This window comes from Typopeltis vanoorti, chromosome 19, assembly GCF_054136105.1.
Source record: "Typopeltis vanoorti isolate ZY-2024b chromosome 19, IOZ_Tvanoo_1.0, whole genome shotgun sequence".
NCBI lineage: Eukaryota > Metazoa > Arthropoda > Arachnida > Uropygi > Thelyphonidae > Typopeltis > Typopeltis vanoorti.
In genome coordinates, this window is record NC_143567.1 from 51,963,685 (window position 1) to 51,986,426 (window position 22,742).

The 22,742-nt window shown below is 36.0% G+C and overlaps 1 protein-coding gene across 1 annotated transcript in view; it reads left to right on the forward strand.

The window, feature by feature from the left end:
* Positions 1–11,304: 11,304 nt before the first annotated feature.
* Positions 11,305–22,742, forward strand: part of LOC150096084 (cathepsin B-like) — a 61,217-nt gene continuing 49,779 nt past the window's right edge. The window contains exons 1-4 of the mRNA XM_090409592.1: positions 11,305–11,394; positions 13,882–14,024; positions 14,118–14,321; positions 18,619–18,734. Coding sequence (XP_090265718.1) covers positions 13,896–14,024; positions 14,118–14,321; positions 18,619–18,734 — 449 coding nt within the window. The 5' untranslated portion in view covers positions 11,305–11,394; positions 13,882–13,895. The remainder of the gene's footprint in view (positions 11,395–13,881; positions 14,025–14,117; positions 14,322–18,618; positions 18,735–22,742) is intronic.

Genomic DNA, 22,742 nt, shown 5'->3' on the forward strand with positions numbered 1-22,742 from the left:
GTCGTGTGTTTCGTCAGAATATCGATAATGTCAAGATTTTACAGAATACTTTCTGTTTCTGCTTGCAGGAAAATTATTTAAGACCCTATCTTAAGGTATTTCAGTCATACTCCTTTCCATCATATCCAGCTTAAGACTGCTCTGAAAGGAGCAGAGATTTCCTTATCCTTGGGATTTCTTATTACAGTATGTTCAGTTTATTTACTACTAGGTGCTGAGTTAAATGAAATAGATCTTGAAAACCTTATGTTGCAACTGCCTGTACCCATACTACTTATGGGTGGCTTTAATGGACACAACACTCTGCGGGATAGTGCCAGCACAAATGGACAAAGTGATATCATTGAAAAAATCCTTGACAATAACATCCTCTCTCTTTTGAATAATACACTCAAAACTTTCTTCCATATGCCTGCTCAATCATATTCCGCAATTGATCTTACGATCTGCTCGCTTTCCATTCTTCCACTGCTCGCGTGGGATGTTGAAGAGGGCATATATGAAGCGATCACTTTCCTGTTCTTTGCACAATGTCTTCATAGGAACTACGTTCCCCTATATAGATGCCCATATGGAAAATGGACCAGGCTAACTGGAACACTTTTTCCCATCTTGCATAGTTTAATGCTGATACAGTCAAACACTAATCAATGATGCAGTAAAGTATGTAATAGACTCCATTGCCTAGGCAGCAACAGTCTCCATTCCAAGAACGTCATCTCGATTTCCAATCTATCCAAAGCCTTGGTGGAACTCAGAATGCCAGGCAGCCAAAAAAGATTGACACAGAGCATGGGGTATATTTCATAGATATCCCACCACATCAATCTTCATATCTATGAAGCATGCTTGGGCCAAATCACGTTATGTGAGACTCAGAGTCAAAAACAATCTTGGATCTAATTTACCTCATCAATTAAACCAGTGCAAAAATTGTATGGATACAATCTAGAAAATGAAAGGTAGATACAGAATACATAGTTTGTCTACATTAAATCGTAGTGTTTTGCTGATCCCAAAGCTATTGCAGCCACTTTGGGAGAAACTTTTGCGAGGATCTCGGCAATGGCCTAATATCCTCCTAAAAGAAAGAGCAACAAAAGAAACAGTTTGTGGGTAGATTCACATTAAAAATAAAGAAATTTTAAATAAGATACCTGTTTAGTATGTGTTTTTAATAATGTGACTTTTATAATGTTAGACCGAAAGATGAAAGACCGTTGTATATTCGATTTTAGTCGCCGACTAGCGGAACTTTTTTCTAGGCCTTTCATTAGTCAAATCGAGAGTTAATCGATCTCACTCATGCAAACAGAATTTTGATTCCAGCAACTCAGCAAATATCACAGACTGTTTCAGACAACAAGATGAGTGTCAGGGTTGAGAATCCTGATATGGTGGTAGTTTTGTCTGCCATACTCTCGCTCCAATGCCTTGAAAAATCATCAAATTGTGATGGATAGAGACTAGCTGTCTGCCATTCTTGAAAAGTTATTTACGACTAAAGACTCCATGCACTCTCTTTCGGTGGGCAGGGGGTTGGAGAGAATAAAAAGGCTTTAGAGGATTTATTTTATTTTTCATTTTAAGAAATGAAATATATAAAAAAAAAATGAAAGCACTTCTTTCTTAAGAAAACCAATCTTTTCTTAAAATTCATTTAAAGAAAGGATTGCTTTCGGATTACACAAATTTCCTTACTGTACATACAATTCAAGTAAATTATTTTGTAAATTAAATATACTACAATAAATAGTACAATGACACAAAGGTCCTTTTTTTGTTTGTTTGTTTGTGTGTGTGTGTGTGCAGGGTTGTCGCCAGATTAGATCGCGCCTTGAGGCAAACAATTAAATATCGCCCCTGATGGATTATAAGACAAAAATATAAGAAAATCTCTAATTGCTAGTTTGTTTTTATTACAAGAGAAACATTAATGCAAAACAATTACATAATAATATTAATTAAATGTTTGCTCTATGGGGATATTGCACAATAAAACTCTTCACAATAAACTTTACAAGCTCTTCAAAATTTAAATTATAAGCTATGTCCGCCTCTATCGATATAGTTGCTAGCCCAACCAATCTTTCTTGGGTCATTGCTGTTCGCAAATAATTTTTTATCAGGTTAAGCTTGGAAAAACTTTTTCCCGCACTTGCTACGCTAATAGGAGTTGTTATCGTAGCGAAGACGCCTACGCAATATAGCTGAACAATTACAAATATTAAGCTGAGCCCAGGCTGCATCTATGCTACCCTGTCGACAGCACTGTGTGTGTGTGTGTGTGTGTGTGTGTGTGTGTGTGTGTGTGTGTGTGTGTGTGTGTGTGTGTGTGTGTGTGTGTGTGTGTGTGTGTGTGTGTGTGTGTGTGCTTGCCGTACAGGAAAAAAAACGTACTCAGGTGAATACATTGTTTCTAATAACTTAAAGTCATGAGCACATTTATCTACCCTATATAAAATGATAAGCCTTTTTATGTCAGATTTGTATGTCACGTTTTTTGAAACCTTTTGAAACTCAGGGGCTACCCTGAGTGTCGAGTCTTCAAAATTCGAGTTATCAGAATTCAAAGAGAACTCGCCTACCAATCCGGAACTTGGGGGGGTTGGGCACCAGGGGGGGACGGAACCCCCTTTTGAGACTTCAAAATTGGAGTCATCCGAATTCAAGGAGAACTGGCCTACCAGTCCGGAACCTGGGGGGTTAGGCGCCGGGAGGCAGATCCCCCGTTTGAAGACGACACTCAGGGGCTACCCTAGGCGCCAGGGGAAGGAACCCCCTTTCGAGTCTTCAAAATTCGAGTCATTAGAATTCAAGGAGAACTGGCCAGCGAGTCCGGAACTCGGGGGGGGGGACGTAGGCGCCATGGGGGAGGAGATCCCCCCCTTCCCCGATACTCAGGGGCTACCTGTCGAGTCTTCAAACATTCAAGGAGACCCGGCCTACCAGTCTGGAACTCGGGGGGGGGGGGGTTCGGCGCCGTAGGCACCAGGGGGGGAAGGATCCCCCTTTTGAAGACTCAACACTCAGGGGATACCCTAGGCGCCAGGGGGGGGAGGAAAGGAACCCCTTTTTCGAGTCTTCAAAATTCGAGTCATCAGAATTCAAGGAGAACCGGCCTACCAGTCCGGAACTCGGGGAGGTTGGGTGCCATGGGGGAGGATTCCCCCCTTTTGAAGACTCAACACTCAGGGGCTACCTGTCGAGTCTTCAAAATTCGAGCCCACGGCTCCGGGGGGGGGTATCCCCCCTAGTGTTTGTATAAATGAATAAATAACAGACAGTATTTTTTTATATATTTAGAATAAATTAATAAGCACATAATCATCTTGTGAATTATTCAAATAAGAATTTAAGATATCATCAGCAAAACACACATGACAACCTCTTACGAGGACGTGCTGAAAAGCTGTGATAATCAGCATGAAAGAATTGAGGTAGAACCATGAAAATTGCATACATATTATTCTACATATTCCCCACGAAGTGTTACACACTTGTTACAAAGCTGCTGCATTGTTTGCAACCCTCTGAGAAAAAAGTCTCTCCCTTGTTGCACAAACCAGTCCTCAGCTGCAGATATGACTTCATCATCTGTGGTAAATTTTGTTCCTATCAAGTGTTTCTTTAAATTTTGGAATAGGATGTGGTCAGGTCTGGCGAATAGGGTGCGTGAGACAGACACCGAAACCCAAGTTGTGTATTGTCTGTTGGGTTTCATGAACAATGTGAGCAGATGCGTTGTCCTGCAAAAGTTACATGCCTCTGCTCAGTTCCCCGTGGCGTCCTCCCTTCAGAGCTGTTGAATAAACTGCTGCAGTAACAGTTTCATCTTTTTTAGGTACTTGTTAAGGATTATACCATTCGTATCCCAAAAGACAATGGCAAAAATCTTCCCTGCTGACTTTTCGGTTCAGAACTCTTTGGCCGTGGAAAACCTTTGTGTCTCCACTCCATTGACTGTTGTTTTGTCTCTGGGTCGTAGTGATGAAGCCATGTTTCATCAACAGTCACAATCTGAGCCAAAAACTTTGCACCTGATTTCTCAAAATGACCCAAAATCCCTTGAATGACAGCACATGCTCTCTCTTTTGGTCAGTATTCAAACATTTGGGGGACCACTTCGTTGAGAGCTTTTGTATGTTCAGATGTTGATGGATAATAACTTGAACTCGTTCTCTAGATATCCCCAGAGTATTTGCAATGTTTTTGGCTAATATTCATGTATCATTAAGATCATGGCATCACTGCATCGATGTTTTCAGGTGTGATCGCTGTAGAAGATCTTCCTGAACTTGGGTCATCTGTTATTTCAGGATGCCCAGTTTTAAATTTGGCCAGCCATCTAGCAACTGTTGTATATGTTGGGGCACAGTCTCCTAAAGTCTCACATAAAGTTTGGTGAATCTCAGTTGCGGACTTTTCTTGCAACACGAAAAACTTGATGAAGGACTGCACCTGTCTTCGTATTGGTTCAAAACCTCTGACATGTCTTTTTATATATCCTAAAAGAAAAAGAACAAATTCTTACAATTTGATGAAACATGGAGGTTAAAGGGTTTTAAGATATGTTCTTTCTTGTAGTTATATCAGTTGCTTTAATATCATTTTTGTTCTAGGTGTTTATCAGAACTATTCAGCGTCCCCCCTTAGTACGATCAGCATGCATAAATCAGCCTCAGCTGTAGTTTCTCGATAAAGGTCACAGGGTATATTCAGTTGTTGATAGGGTGAAGTATTCATTGTTGATTAGATGTTGGTTGATCATAAAGGCACGTGTTATGATAACGTACCTTTTTTTAAAGTTCACATTCCTTTATACAGAATTATTCGATATAGACATGGATCAGGTTATAACTTGAGATTAAAAAAATATTTAATGGTGTGTGAAAAAATTTAATGTATTCGATTTTAAATTATTTTGGAGATTCTCTTCATTTTGAAATTAATGAAAACTTCTTTTTTGGGTGTGGAGAATTTGATTTTTCCATATTATTAATAGTTTCAGTGGACAACTCTCGTTTTTCTAAAGTATTTAATATGAAAATACTTAAATACCCAGATACTTTATTTTATATTTACGTAATTTACACGTATAGTAATTTTCTCACCTAATGGATTACAACAGTATTAATAACTAAATACAATTTCTATATTTTAAAATTTTCAAATTCATCAAGAAACATTGCAGACGCTACTTTTATTTCCCAAAATGTTTTTACCCCCCCCCCCAACATTTATTACGTATTTATTTATTTTAATCTCTACAAACGAATTTTTCTTAAGTCGATAGTAATCAGTAAATCATTGGCGATACACGCTATCCAAACTTTGATAGGAATAGCATCTATCAGAGGCCTTGAAAGATTATGATATCTATTCATGAATGCTGTATCTGCATTTTTGAAAAGTAGTTGAAAATACAAGCCTTTTGGGTCACCCATCCATCAAATAAAGATAATGAACATAGATTGTGAGTATAAAATAAAAATATAGGGAAAAAATATGAAGGCGATCGCTTTACACATGGTCAGGTGACTCACTCCAAAGATAATCCTTCACTGTGAAGTGCTATCTTTTGATTGAGTTATCTGTGAAGTCTTCACGGCATTCTCACATGCAACAGACGGTTAATCTTTTTTAATAATAGCATACTATCGTCCATGTAGTCCCCCTCTCCCTCCCCCACGCCTACATTCGGGTTTTTGTTCACACCTCTCCATGTTCAGCATGTCGGTTTTCAATCGAAAACATTACTTAGATCAGGCTTAAGGCGATACCAAGAGTAGTTCATATTCTTTTTCACAAATTGCTTTACACTTCTTATAGTACAATGCACTTCTTATAGCAAAAATTAAAACAGCCATATATTTCCAACCCTTCACTGTTGTATTCATTTACAGAACACTGAGAATACATACAACTCTGCTGGATTTATAGGAGTAAACAACAACAACAACAAAATCTTTACAAAGGTCCAGTGTATTGAAAATAGCCACGAGGTGGAAATTCAGCAAATAAACAATTTTATGTAAATCACTTCCGTTATCATTTAGTATTATAATGTCTTCAATTTACGTCTCGATTTTCAAATCTACTCATAATATTGTTAGCTTTGAATAAATAAATCTTATTAGCATAATATTTGATATGGTAACGAATTTTAATAGTTCTAATATTTGATATTATTTTAAAAGTAGATGACCCCTCTCTTCGTTACACTTAATTATGATTTGTTAATTAGTGTGTTTGAAAACATACACAGTTTGAAACTTTATTTTATTAAAAAGTTTGTTCTATTATTAATGAGTTTATCCTTCAATTAAACCGGCCAGGATGTATACACAGTATACGTCCACATTTCCACGGATGCGAAGTGCATATTAAAACTGTAATACCATTGATATTACATTGAAGTTTATGATGGATACGAAGATTTTGAGGGTGCGTATTTGATCTTTAATGGCCGGTAAGTTGGTTAATTGTTTCTAACAAATGAATAGTTGTACTAGACCATTCTTCCTTGTTTCACTTTGTACTGTCCTTCTGTGCAGATCAGTTGCAGCCGGTAAAATTTTAAATGGGGTTGCTGCAAATACAAAATTTAAAAAAATAATTTTCTAATCAGTAACCAATTTATTAATAAATAAATTTATATATTAAAAATTGCTTTATTAAAAATATTTCACCCTCGCCACGAATACATCAATAATAAAAGTTTCGTATCTCACAGTAATAACGCGCGCAAGCATACAATTTATCTGTAGCGAGCAGTGTCGGATTCACTTGTTACGTACAGTGACAAGTGCAAACGAATATCGGCGAGTCTAGCTGCAGTTGGCCGAATGCGATAATTCTGACACTGCTTTAGATCGCCGTGGATTTATTTCGTGTAATAACGATAATTCTTCATGAGAAAATATAATTCTTTTCATATTTTCAACAGTGACATTCTTCATAATTCAGCCTTCTATCTATAATAAATAAATAATTATATGTTATTTCAACAGAATAAAATCAGATTTAACAAAATATTTCACCCTTACTACAAACACACACCAATAATAAAAGTTTCGTATCTCACAGAAATAACGAGCGCAAGCATGCAATTTATCTGTAGCGACACTGCTCAATGCGCAGTGTCGGATTCACTTGTTATGTGCAGTGACAAATGCAAACGAATATCGTCAAGTCTAGCTGCAATTGACCGAACGTGATAATTCCGACACTGCGTTAAATCGCAGTGCATTTGTTTCATAATCTAAAGCGTTAATCGAACAATTCCAATTATTAACTATTCAATCAATGTCGAAACATAAGCGGAAACTTTAACATGCTGCGTTGCATTTATATAATGTTGTAAGCATTGTTATTATTTATAAACACAAATAAAATTTCATTTTTTCCTTAGGAGTGCTGCAGTGTTTATGTACAAGCCGCCACTCGTGCAGATTAATCTTTTGAATCTTTTTTTTTTTCCCCAAATGGGAACTTACATTATCAGTATACTGGGAACGTATCGGGTAACTGGAAAATAGTCTTATTATTATTATTTGAAGACTTATCGCATTCTTCGAAACAAAAAAGACTGCTTGATAATATCCGCAACGTGACTTTTTATTGATTAGAAAAACGATCGTAACTAATTAAGATTTAATGTTAAATTTCTGTCTTATGCTGTGGGCAGTGGCGCACCCAGAGGGGGGACAAGGGGCCCGGGCACCCCCAAAGAAAAGGGAAAAACACTAGAAAATTTTCCAAAAATCTTTTCCTAATTAAAATTATTATTTTTTTATTTATGTTGTGTCGTGTCTTCTATTTCTATACTACTTATGAATTAGAGATCATTGCAGATGCTCAGTCATAGGTCGTATGAGATGCATAGTGTGTATTCGCAAATCGTCTACTCAACTCTCCCCCTCTCCCCAAGGTTAATTCCTGAGCGCTCGGCCTCCTCCAGGATTAAATCCTGAGTTCCTCTCATATCAACAACTCAAGCTGTTGTTGATATGAGAGGAATCCAGAGAAATTTCCCTGGATTCGACAATCTTTCTTTCGAGTTCATCGTAGCACACATGAATGTTAGAAGTTTGAGTCCAGTTTACAATGTGTTGGCGGCCTTCGTCTGAGTTAGATGAAACACCGTAGAGATATCTCCTATAACAGGACTAGAGCTAGCGCTCTCTCTAGCCACGTTCTCTTTTCAGCTAACTCAGACGAAGGCCGCCAACACATTGTAAACTGGACTCAAACTTCTAACATCCATGTGTGCTACGATGAACTCGAAAGAAAGATTGTCGAATCCAGGGAAATTTCTCTGGATTCCTCTCATATCAACAACAGCTTAAGTTACAATCTCTCTGATGCACACATTGCTTCTGTTCAGTACTGGCGCACTCGCGATAGCGCGTAGTATACGTTTGTTTGGAACTCATACTCGCATTTGTTTTTCAAACACGCTACTGTCTTTTTATACTTGTTCTGTTATTACAATTTTAAGTCTCTGTAATTTTTTTATATATTTCTTTGATTGTGATATCTGAGGATGTTGATCTATTCAACGAAACTAGTAAACTAGTAGTATCTTTTTAAATATATATGTCATCTTTTTTATCTCTCGGTAACAGTTCATTAAAACTTTTTCATATATATATATATATATATGACTATATAAAAATCAAAAACATAAATCTCATTCTTTCGCCAAAAATAGTCCACTGACGGTACTAAAGCATTACAGGTTTACAATCTTTCATGGGTGAAGGCAGGGCCAGTCCTAGAGTATTGATGCCCCTAGGCAAAGAAAATTTAGGCACCGCTATACATTGTCTCTCTATATATATTTTGTCATACTCACACAAGCACATGTACACCTACACATGTGGATATTTATAAAAATAATATCATTATGAACATTAAAAAAATTATTAATCAAAACCAACACATTTGTGTAAATATATGATTACTCCTAATATCTGTATAGCAAGAAAATTATTACATCTTAAATGCATAAATTATGAAAAATTAATCTTTGGGGCGTTTGCTTTGGCAAAGTTTTGAATTAATTCATCTATATTGATTGTAAATGCAATTTCATGCTCTATAGATATTATTGCTAGACCAGCGAGTCATTCCTGAGCCATCGTAGCGCGAGTGTAAGTTTTAATTTACAAAATGGGGAGTGGAAGAAATAGAGAAAGGCGAAAATAATGTAGGATCATCAGCGAGCATCAGGACGGCTTGACTTATTTCAGTTTCAGTTTTTTATTATTAATCAAGGTTTTACTAATTTTTTTTTTTCGAAGGTTGTAATTTTTCCCCGAACTATGTAGCAAAATCTGGCGCCCTGAAGTCTTAGCGCCCCTAGGCTCGCCTAATGATAAAACCGACCCTGGGTGAAGGTCATATAAAAAACAGCTTGAAGAATTAAACGGCTTCAAAAAAAGGATGATTGTGTAATGATCCGGTAGGTGGCACTGTACTTTTTCTTTTTAAATCTGAAGGCATTGAGGCTTCACCTTACCCTAGCTGAGTTGAGGTTTAGTACATTCTCGTGACGTGCTAGATAAATTGAAATTGAAATTTATTAACACCAAAGAAATAAGACAAATGAAAATATAATACAACAGTGATGCGACAAGTAATTAGAACATTGCAAGTGAAGAGTAGATAGTAAAAAAGTAATACTATATGCGTTGTAAAAAATATCCTACAATGTTCAAGTGGTAATAGATATTGATAATTTAAAGAAAATACTTAGGAATAAAGAACAGATAATAGAAAGCTACTAGAAGGAACTGTACAAGGTGTGTAACCGAGAGTCGTAAGCCATACTGGTTATTATAAAAATACAAATGAAGACGAAACAGTCACTATGAAATTAAATCATAGTATCTATTGAGGGTACACATTACATACAGCATATAACTGATTTGTGGAGCTTAGTAGAACTAAATAATCAGGGGCGAATTCTTCATGCTTGCTGTGCTCATAATTTTGAGAAAGAATTAATATTTATTTGTTAATAAATGCATGCATTTATAAGCATTCCATTTAGGCTTTTATTTTTGTAGACAGAAGACGTCTTAAGCTTGCGCGCAATATTTGAGCTTTGCGTTGTGTGTCGAAGGCCGATGCTTGCTAGTCTAGTCAAAGCTACCTTGGCTTGCTCAGTTGTAGGAGTTTCCAGGTCCTCGCTGCAGCACTGTGATTTCATGCGCATGCATAGCCATTTCACGTCGTCTCACTCTGTTGCTTAAACACAGGCCATACGCAGTCAACGTAGCTCTAGCCAATGAACTTCAGCCAGCCTTTACAGGCGTGCGTGTTGCTTGGGAAAATTAAGTTACAACCAACTTTTTATGACGATGTTATTGGCCAGTTCATAAAGAAGAACCGTAGGGTAGAATTTGTATTCAAGTAGCTAAATTGAAAAAGATAGAATATCATTTGTAAAATAAATGTTGTATTTGTATGATTAAATGTACATAAATTTCTAAATACAATATATAGTTTTAAATGGTCAGTCCGCTAATCAGATTTCAATCATACCTCTCACTCCCTGAATGATAACAAGAGCAAGCGTGAATTTCAAGACCAGCATTCGCCCCTGTAAATACTATATAATATTTAGAGTCATTTCTTATAATATGCGTTTAAAATAAAAGTCGACTGAGGTAGTTTTTCAATCTTTTTCTAAAAGTATATAATTTTTCAGTACAATATGGCAGTGGCACACCCAGGAAGGGGGGCCAAGGGGCCCTGCCCCTCCCCAACAGAAAAAGGGGAAAAAAACACTAGAAAATTTTCCAAACATCTTTTTCTAATTAAAATTCATTTTTTTTAAAATTTATGTTGTGTCTTATATTTCTATACTACTTATGAATTAGCGGTCACATAAAGTGGGAATACCCTATAGCTCACGGGAATCTTTGCCGCTGTGAACGCAAAGTGAACGAAGTAGTGCTCTTCCGGACGGAGCGCTAGTTAGCCCGAGTCGGGCCAGAGGAGATCACGGGTATCATGTATTGGCAATCACTGTAGATGCTCAGTCATACATCGTATGCAATGTAGAGTGCATTCTCAAATCGTCTACTCAACTCGACCCCCCCCCCCAAGATTAAATGATGAGTGCTCCTTCCTCCCTCCCCTTCTACAACAAATTTCATTTTTCAATAACAAATTGCTTACACCCGTTACCACCTGCTATCATTTCCAGAACAATTATTATCAATATTCTTGCGAAAAACTTGCACCTTATCATATTTTTAATGTGACCAATGTTATCACATGGAGGTTAAAGAACAATGATAATATTGGTATTAAAACCAAAGTTGGAGAAAGAGTAAAAACCAGTCGTGTTGTCCTGCTGATTATTATACGTGTTTCCAGGTAAGGGGACCTCTTAAGTTTCTGTTTGCTGAGAACGAAAGTAAATGTTACAAGCAAAGAGCTGAACCGAAACATAAGAATTGCATTAGAAACATATGTTAATTATTAAGTATATTAGAAACTAGGGACGGAGTTCTTGCGGCCTTCAGCTACCAATCCCATTGCTAACTGAGTGCTTGTTGCTCTAAGAAACCTCATACACTGATGATTAATTAATTTTATTAAATATATTCTAATACATTCTTATATAATTATATACAATACAAATACAATATATTCTTATATAATGCTGATGCATTTCTACGTTATATACGAATATTTATTAAAATTGTACAAATATATTAAATAATTATACATGAAATGTGTGTAAATGAAAAGCGTTGCAAGTTAAGAGAATATTTTTAAATTAGTTCGTTTGCTTAATTTTGAACTAAACGTTTGGAAAATTTAAAATTAAAGAAATATAATAGTCCTTTAGTGTAGAGAATATAAAGGAAGCTTATACATTTGTCAGTCCTTTATTTGTACGAAGGGGCGTTCTTAAAATAATTTAGCCTTCTTTATTTTCACGCAATTTATCAACGTAATCTTCCGTCATTTTCAGTACATTCTTTTCATTTCGACAACTTTTCAAAGTTCAATATATTTTCACCATGACAAATTTTTCAATGCCGTCGTAATAAAACTCTTTTTTCTTTCTATCTTTTTCTCCCCCCCCCCTTTTTTTTTTTTGTATTACTTTCTCACCTGCTTTGGCCTGTTTAGTATCAAAATGGATGTCATTGACGTGTGTTTTCAATTCAGGAAATAACCAGAAGTCCGATCGAGACAAGTCCGGGCTGTAAGGAGCAGGGGTGAATTCTCCATGCTGGGTGCGAAAGCTCATTAATTGAGAAAGAAATAATATTTATTTGTTAATAAATGCATACATTTATAAGCATTCCATTTAGGCTTTTATTATTTTTTTTTGACAGAAGATGTCTTAAGCTTGCATGGCAATAATTGAGCTTTGCGTTGTATATGGAAGGCTGATGCTTACTCGTCTGATGCTTAGTCAAAGCTACCTTGAATTTCTCAGTTGTAGGAACTTCCAGGTCCTCACAGCAGCACTGTGATTTCATGTGCGCGCATCGCCATTTCACGTAGTCTCACTCTGTTGCTTAAACACAGGCCATACGCAGTCAACGTAGCTCTAGCCAGTGAGCTTCAGCCAGCCTTTACAAGAGTGCATGTTGCTTGGGAAAATTAAGTTACAACCAACTTTTCATGACGATGTTATTGACCAGAACCGTAGGGTAGATTTTGTATTCAAGTAGCTAAATTGAAAAAGATAAAATATCATTTGTAAAATAAATGTTGTATTTGTATAATTAAATGTACATAAATTTTTAAATATATAGTTTTAAATGGTCAGTAATTGATTATTCCGCTAATCAGACGTCAATCACACCTCTCACCCCCATGAATGATAACAAGAGCAAGCGTGAATTTCAAGACCAGCATTCGCCCCTGGTAAGGACGATATTCCACAACCTGAAATCCGATCTTTTCGATGACCGTTGAAATGAAAGGCCCCGTGTGAGGTCTTGCATTCTTGTTGCAAAAGCAATAATCGATCCTCGTCAATAGGAAATCAAACATTTTATGTCTGCAAATTGCATCTAATGACATAAAAATCAAGAGAGTTACACAAAAGGAACACTGGCAACATGCCTACAGCCCAGTGACAAGAAAATGGAGTTTCGCTTCCATCTCAGGTTTCACATTTTTGCAACAGACAGAAATTGAAGGCTATTTTTTTTTTTATTTCGGATGGAAATTTTGCTTAGCGATAATTACGAAAAGCGTTCTGGGAATTGTAGTCGGCGTTCTAAGTCTCAGTAATAATAATTATTGTTATATAGTTGCTTGTAACTTCAAAATCAATAGAGAGTTGTTCTTACAGGATGAGAGAATGAGATAATTTAGCCACGCATTAATCCAATGTTCAGTCTCAGTGCTAGTGGTCTCTGACTTATTCCAGATTTTCTCGGATTGTAAAAGACTCGTCCATTTTGTGCGTGATGACACGAGAAACACAACTTCGATCATACATCAATATAGGCTAAACTGCAGCAGGAGGATGAACAAACAAAACTAAAGTGTGGAGACAAATTCGAAACTCTACGCATTAATTTGTTTTCTTTCGTTAAATGTGATCAAGTAAATCATGGCCGGATTTATGGTTTACTGTAACTATAACTTTTAAGAGACCCTCCTCCACTAACTAAATTTTATATTTCATCATTACAAGAGCTTTATCGGAAGCTCTTGTAATGATGCGAGGCTCTCCATGTTTTATATATATACTATAGATCTTACAATCTTTCGTTAGTGGGAGATGGACAAATAAATATATAGCAGTAGTGCAGAACCTTCTTTCAGTAAAGCAACTTCTTAAATTCTAAATTCTTCATAAACAATATTCTTTGTATTCTTTTATTACAGATTATTCAACCATCATGAAGTCACTAGTTTTACTTGTAGCTTTCTGTAGCATGGCTTCTGCAAGGTTTATTTTTCCCGAAGACATTCCTCCACTCTCTGACAAGATGGTTGATTACATCAACTTTTTAAATACATCATGGAAGGTAATATTTGCAGATAAGTATTATTTGTATTGCATTATTACCGTTGTTGTTATTGTTCTTATTTATTTATATATATACTTTTTTTTTTTACAGGCCAAGAAAAATTTTGATGGAGTATCGTTAGAATTTGTTAAGAAACTTTTGGGTGTTCATCCAGATAATTACAAGTATCGACTTCCAGAAATTTATCGCACGGTGCCGAAGGATCTCCCAGCTACATTTGATGCTCGTGAGCAATGGCCAAATTGTCCAACAATTAAAGAAATTAGAGATCAAGGTTCATGTGGATCCTGCTGGGTGAGCAAAAATATTTAATAATTAATTTCTTATATGTGTCCTTCCGATTGTTTTGTGATTCTATCGATATCCTTTCACTGTTACATCGCTGTTGAGCCTCTTTAGAAAATTCTCTTATTCAGTTGTATCTCTCTCTCCCCCCCCCTTCATGGTGTTGTTCTTACACCTTCCCTAGGATGAACAAGCACCATTCCGAAGGGGAAAGTTGGTTGTAAATTTGGTCAGTCGGTTGGCACACCATGAGAACGTTGCACTTGACTACGAATTCATACTTCAGGATACATGGCATGCATTGGCAGGGTATGTAAACTGGGTTCTAGTTTGTGACCATTTTGGAGCGAACTGCATTGAAGTCAGAGGCGTAGCTAGAGGGGGACGGTCCGCCCTGGACGACCCTTTGAACCTTTTTGAACTTTTGTAGTTAATTCTAAAATACAGTCTCGAAAACTCATTTCCAAATACAGTATTGTAATACTATTGTGAATTTTCCTCACAATTGCTTTAAGTGTTGCTAGTTGGCAGAGGAGTTTTTCTAAATAAAATTGATTAAGAATTACCTACATTACTATGAAATAGACTTCGCCAATGTCATCGATGATTTTGCTTTACTAACAGAAAAGTAAGAAAAATAACATTTTAGAATGTTGGAATTAAAGTTTTACTTTAAAAATAAACATAGTGTTTTAATTTATTTCCCTATACGCCGTTTTGACTTTTTGTAGTATTTTTGATGTGTATTGAGAGGGCGAAAAACTCAGGGACCGCCCTTGGGGGGGGGGGGGGAACAGCTCTAACTACACCACTGATTGAAGTTTTGTAGACAGAATTTCACCTGGAACTTTGGTAAAGGATTTCCTAACGAACCAGACCTCCTGATCAAAGAAAGTGATTTCCAAAGTTTTTTTTTTTTGTTTGTTTATATCTTAAAAACTAGCAGGATACTAGAGTTTGCAAGTTATACAATTTTCATTTTTCATCTCCAGGAATGAGTCGGTGCTTGCTGATAGCGAGTATAAACAGAAAATCTTTAAGCGATTTCTAAGACTGTCTGGTTACAATATACGATGATCTCTTTCAAAGTACAGATTTCCTAGTTGATGCAAATAGCGTCCAACTAAATTTCTGGGTAAACGCTTTTAAAAGCACTTGGACATTTATAGGGAAATAATTTTCGAGTATAGCTAATTGCACTATATGAGTGAAACGATAAAAGGAACACGTTGGTTAAAACATATGATGTTCTTCATTGGCTAAAATGCATTCTATGCCAAGCACAATTTCATGAATTCGTGAAATCTTCATTGATATTGTTTTGCATTTAGAGCATCATCACTTTAAACATTTAAATGTTTTTTTTTTTTTTTTCCCATAACTGCAGTTGCTCATTCACTTTTTTGAATTCATAATACAATATTTACATACTGTGAATGCTCTAATTTAACATTTTTTGTACTTTTAGAAAAAAAAGAAAAGAAATATTTATTCGTTGCAAACTATACACAGTGCCGTATTTAGGTATTTCCCGCCCCTAGGCCCGCAGAAAGTGCCCCCCCCTCATATTTAATGAACATGTTGATTTACATGCATAACCTATTTATATCGTAAATTTGTAATATAAATATAATTACAAAAATGAAAGCCCGGAAATTTCTGCCGCCCCTCAAAATTTGCCGCTCTATGCTCGGACCTATACATAAATACGTCACTGACTATACATAGACTGTGACTAAAAACGGCAATATAATTAGCATAATAATATTACATTTTTTGCGTAAATACATCTCTAACCAACGCCGAGGTTTTGCAACGAAAAAAAAAATTATCATGGCAGGATCCAATATTATACAGAAACGTTTCATTTTTTATAATTTAGGGTTGCAATACATATCAATAAATTAAACACACACTCACACAGGACCGATAACAGCGACCCCGGCGACCCGCTCTTTAGGGGACCCATTCTCTTATTGAGAACTAAAATTAAATTACTAAAAAATGAATTAAGAAACAGCATGGCACAGTCACGATTAAGCTACCTAAGTTTAATGAGCATTGAACATGAGATTTTACAAAATCTTAACTTTGATGACCTAAGACATAATTTTGCCACATCAAAATGTAGAAAAGTCACTTTATAATGTTAGTTTTGCTATGGGGAAGTGTGTAGGTGGGAAGGAATGAATCGTTGTGCTATTTTTGTTTTGAATATCCTACACATCCACCAATGGAATTACTTGGGACTTAAAAATCAATGAGTATCTTATTATTATTATTACTGAACATTAGTAAATGTGATAGGGGGCCTCACATTTCTCTTCCCACCGGGGCCCAAAGTGTTGATTCAGCCTTCACACACACACACAAGAAACGAAGGGATCCAACAATCAATTTCTAAGCCTATTTCCTTTGAAGAAGGAAAAAAAGTTTGGAATTTAAAAAAAAAAATGTTTCACATAAATACAGAACAGCCCATAAGTAAGGAAGGGGAAAAGGGTTTTTTTCTCTTGGAAACTCCGGTTTTTCTTTCCGTAAACTCAAGAAAATCGACCCTTGAACCAACACTATTTTCAGACTAAAAATATTATGTTAGGGACCACGAGATGAAGGCGCTTGTTATCAGGCTCTTCACTGCGTACCGATTAAATGAGTGATAGCCTTGGGCCAGCTATATCTGATTTTCTACCAGTGGAGATTGAGCTGCCCACTCAGTCTCCAAAAGTTAGATAGTGCTAAAACGGCCTCGCCTGCTCCCTATACGGGAATAAAAGGCATTATCTGATTTATAAAAAAAAATCAGCTAACACCTTTTTTGTTCCCATATAAAGAGTAGGCGAGAGCGTTTTAGCCCTATCTAACTTTTACTGAGCTATATATACATATTAAGACCTTAAAATGTAATCATACAACATATATTTGTAAAAAGTAAAATCACAAAGTATTTTTGTTCAGTTAATAGTATAATGTTTATTCATAAATAACGCTTTTTAGCATACCCAAGCTACATCGAATTTTCAATTTTGTAACATATTTTATAACGGTTAATTAAAAGTTTTTCTCCCTTAAAAATATATTTTTCTTTACATTTCGCAACATTCATGCTATATTTTGAGTCGAATATACAAACCGAAAATCTATTGGCTAATGTAGCTTTATACAGGGCCGTCTTAAGGGGAACTCTAGGCAATTGGCCAGGGGCCCCATGCTGCCATACTGTTCATGAGATCTCTTCGGAGAGTGTATAAATTACTTGACCTCTTGCTGGAACACTGAGCTAAGAAAGAGAACTGGAAATGCCGCATGTCAATAACTACTTTTCATACTATACTATAAAAAAAAAATCAGCTAATGCCTTTTTAATTCCCGTATAGGGAGTTGGCAAGGCCGTTTTAACCCTATCTAACTTTTGGAGACTGAGTGGGCAGTTTAATCTCTGCTGGTACCCAATCGGAGATATCTGGCTCAAGGCTATCACTAATTAAGCAGCACACAGTGAAGAGAGATGGCTCAATAAGTGTCGCCATCTCGCAGTCCCTACCTAAATCAATATATGTAATGTCTGAAATTATGTGAGTTTTGCATAAATACGGGGTGACCCATAAGTCACAAACGGGTTTAAACATCTAAGAACTTTTTTTATTTATTGTTATAATGAAACTGGAGAAGTTTTTTTATTACTTATGAAAAACCTCATTAAGAAAATGCCTTCCATTTTCATCTTCACAAAGGCAGGCCCTTTTTACGGCATGTTCTATAGCAGCAGTCAATGTTTCTAGCTGCAGTATCCTATTAATTTCTCAAAAAAATTAGGGCATTAGTCTCCCAGACAATCCAACAGCTGAAGGAGAAAATTCGTGCAGTAATTAGGGCCCTGCAGCCAAAAACATTAACAGTTGCCATGGAACATACTATAGAAAGGACTTGTCTTTGTAAAGCAAAAATTTAAGGCATTTGCGCGATGTGATGTTTCACAACTAATAAAAAAATCTCCACTTTCTGTATTTCATTATAACAAAAATAATTAACAAATAAAAAAAAATACTAAATATTTAAACCCCTTTATGACTTATGGGTCACCCTGCATATACATACATAGACACATACATATATACATTAGTATGAAAGTTTTCCCTTGGATTTTGTATTATGGTTTCGAATTATTGATGTCACCCGTCTTTCTGAACCAGATAAATGAAGATGAATTACTTGCTTAAATATATAAGCGTCAACAAGCTTCATTTCAGCGATATGAACATTATATCCCCTTAATTTAATTAATGAATTACTTGGTTATTTTCAGGCCTTTGGAGCTGCGGAATCCATGTCTGATCGTTACTGCATTGCATCGGGTGGAAAAGTGAATGTCCACATCTCTGCAGATGACTTACTTACATGTTGCACATCTTGTGGATTTGGGTATGAGAAACAAATTCTATTCATATAAAATAATTATTTATTAGTAGTTGTAGCAGTAACAGTAGTTGTCGTCATCCAACTCATGAGATCTATAAAATTCATGAACCTGTATTTTCTAAAACAATACTTATATATACTTCGAAAGCCTGTGTAGCTCAGTGGAAGTGACATTTACTTCTTCAGTGGTAAGCTGCCTAAAGATAGTTCTATGTTCAATTCTAGATGCCGACTACTGGAATTTTTTCTATGCCTTTCTTCGACCAGTTCCTGAGTTAGTTGATCTCAGACATGGACAAGTGGGTTTTTCCTCTCGGAAACTCGGGTTTTTCACGCCACCATAGAACTCACATTATTTAAGACAATAACATATCGTATTGAGTTAGGGGACAACAAAATGCAACACTTGTTTGCCAGTCTCTTCACTGGATGACACTTAAAATTATTGAGAGTCTTGAGCCAACTATCTCTGAATGGCTACCGGTGGAGACTGAACCGCCCACTTTGTTTCCAAAAAAAGTTCGAGATGAAGTGCGCCTAAATTGGCATCACCTACTCCTTATAAGGGAATAAAAAGCATAAGCTAATATGAATACTTACATTTCTAATTTTGATTTATAATAAATCAAATTTACATTAAATTGGATTTAATTAAATTGTGCATTAAACAAGCACATAAAATAAATGTTTCTTCTACTTTTATGAATATAAGATTTCATTTAAAAAATAACTAATTCCTTCTGCATGCAAAAAGAAGATTCTTGTTTATAAAACGCAGGTTACTTAGCATATTTAGTAAACTTGGAGTCATGTTTTTATATTAGAAAGAATTCTTGGTAACTTTCTCAAGAAATGAAAGTTATCACTACATTCTTTCTCTCTCTCTCTCTCTCTCTTTACTGAGATTCTATAATTTTATGAAACATTCGTATCGTTGTCTGAAATAGTTTGAGTTCTTCAGTTGAGTGTCTTAAGTGGCGAAATTGAAAACTCGAATTTCAAGGAGGGGAAACACATGCGTGCACCCACACGCATGCACAAACGACTTGCTTGTGCTAAAACTCTGCCAACTGGAGAATTTTTTCAGCCGGAAGCTAGAATTGAACTCATGACTGTAATTCTCGCTCTAGTATTATGGAAAGGCTACACAGGGCTAAAAGTTGTTTTGCATAAAATATTCTTCAGTAATTATTCTTATGAAGGCAATGATGTGTTAACAAGTTATCTTATTTAATATCTAATTGTAGTTATGCAGAAATAAAACTTCTCAAATCAGATTAATTTCTTCATATCATTTCTCAAGGCTGTCACTGATGACATTTGCCCCTTAGACACTTAACTTGCATGAATCAACAACTATGGCAGATTATACACAAAAGTAAATTAGAAAGTAATAAATTATACACTGTATATTATTATATAAAAATTGCTACTTTCAAGGGATATAAAGATACACAGTGTGCTCAACACCACACACACACACACACACACACACACACACACACACACACACACACACACACACACACACACACACACACACAAGCACTGTTCATCATGAACTGCGCAATGGCATCTACTACCCACTAATACAGCAGTTTTTTTTTTTTTTGTGTATAATCTGACTGAAAACCCTGATTCTTCCTTATGAGATCCACTGATGCACCTTCTAAATAGAAAAAAGTATACAAAAAAATAATAATAATAAAAAAAGACTAACACCCTATCGACAATTTTCCCGCAAATGAATTTATTTGTCAAGACTTCAATATTATCTTATATTTCTTATATTAGATCTTATATTTCTGTCTTCTAAACACTTATTACTGTATAAATCCACTAGATCATGGCCTCTGGGTTTCCTGCCATCCTAGCAAAGAACATTTGTTTTGCTAGCCTTTCCTGATTTATTCTGTTTAAGTGACTATACCACTTGAGATTAGCTGCGCTAACAAATTCCTTAATGCTAACAATGCCAAATTCTTTCTTAATATGTAGCAGCATCATTTTTAACACGATACTGCCACTGATACCAACTGTCCACTCCCCTGATTTTTTTCAGAACTCTCATATCTATAGTTTCCAGTCTTTGATCAAGTGTTTTAATCTATAAGTTAAAATTGGTTTGGACAGCTGATTTTGTGTTTTCACTAATTCCTCTGTTATTCCAAACAAATTTATTCAGTTCAATTCCTACCACACCAGCTTTGTTAATTCTGTTGTCTATTTTGATATTTAATTTGCCATCATCACTTAAAAAAAAAACGTGCCTAAATAGCTGAAATGTTTCGCTTTTCTATAGGTTCTTCATTCAGGATGCAATTGATGTTTTCAATGTTTCTGCCTATTTTCACTGTTCTTGTCTTTTTTCTTGCTGATTTTAATAAGAAATTTATTACAACTGTTATTCAATTTAGTCAGGGGGAAATCCTGCAGACTTGTACTGCAGTTATTTAGAAGTATAACATCATCTGCATAAAGTAAAGAGCTGATATTGACATCTCCAATTTGGATATCAGGTTTAATACCACTTTCCCTCATATCAACTGTATGTGTGTGCAAGGAATGAGAAGCAGATTTTTTGCATGGAGAGTTGTGAATAGTTGGAATGCCTTGCCTGAGAGCATAGCTTTAAGGCATCATCAAAAACAAAAAATTCAATACTGTTATTTTGAACACCCTGACAGAAAATGGAAAATGACTAAAAGAAGACATCATCAAATTAGCAGAAGAATGCAACATCAATTCTAAAAATATCATCAGGTGCCATCATTTCGGACCCATAAATAAAAGAAAGGATGCAATGAACTTTCCATGCCTCGTAAAAGTGACTTCTGATGTGCTGACAAACACATCTAAATTAATAACAGCGATCAACAAGTTCAAAGACACTTGGCCCCAATCACACATACACTTCTCATTTCCTACACTACCTTGAAGGCACCCACCTAATAAACGACCATCAGTATGGATTCCATCACTGCCGATCAACAGGAGATCTCTTCACATATGTCACCCATCTCTGGACAAATACCATGGAGAAATTTGTAGGATCTTAAGTGGTTGCACTTGATATCTCCAAAGATTTTGACTAGGTCTGGCACAAAGGCTTACTATGCAAACTACCATCGTTTTTTCTGTCTCAGAACTTCTGTAGTTGGATTGCCAGCTTTCTGTCTGGATGCACACTATGTGCGGTGGTGGTGGATGGTTCCTTTATCCTCTCACTATTCAACTAATGCCAGAGTTCCACAAGGTTCTGTTATCTCACCAACTCTCTTCCCGCTTATATATTAATGACCTACTTCAGTTGACTTCCAACCCAATACACAGTTTTGCAGATGACAGCACATTGCACTCTTCCCTTTCATTTGATAAACCTTACTCTATACAACTCACCTCAACCTACAGAACATCATCTGCCACCTCCCTCATTTCTAATCTCCCAAGCCATCTTCCAATGGAGTTCAGATAACCTCGTCAATTTCAACACTAATAAAACCCAGTTCTATCTTATCTCTCATAAAAAAGAACTTTTTTCTCCCAGTATTATTTTTGACAATACCCAAATTTCCAGACAATTTGAGATTTCTCTTCTTGGAATTACCCTGACATCAAGCCTCTCCTGGCATAAACACATCACAGCCATTGCATCCTCAGCTTCTAAAAAAACTAGGATATCTCTTTCACTGAAGATGCTACTTCATCCTTGAATGGCTGTTAACTTTACACAAATCACAAAATGGTCCAGCTATTGAATACTGCTCTCATATATGGGAGCTCCTAAAAGCTCCCTCAAAATGCTTGACTCCATAGAGAGGAGAGCAATTAGAATGATTAATAACCCATCTCTTACCAACTCACTCCTCCCACTTTTGCACTGCCATTTGGTTTCTGAATTATGTGTATTCTATAAATATTTCCATGGGAAATGTTCATCTGAAGCATCAATAATTCCCCCACTTAGTACTAAGCTCATAACGCTTGCAGCTGCTGCTCAACATCCCTTTA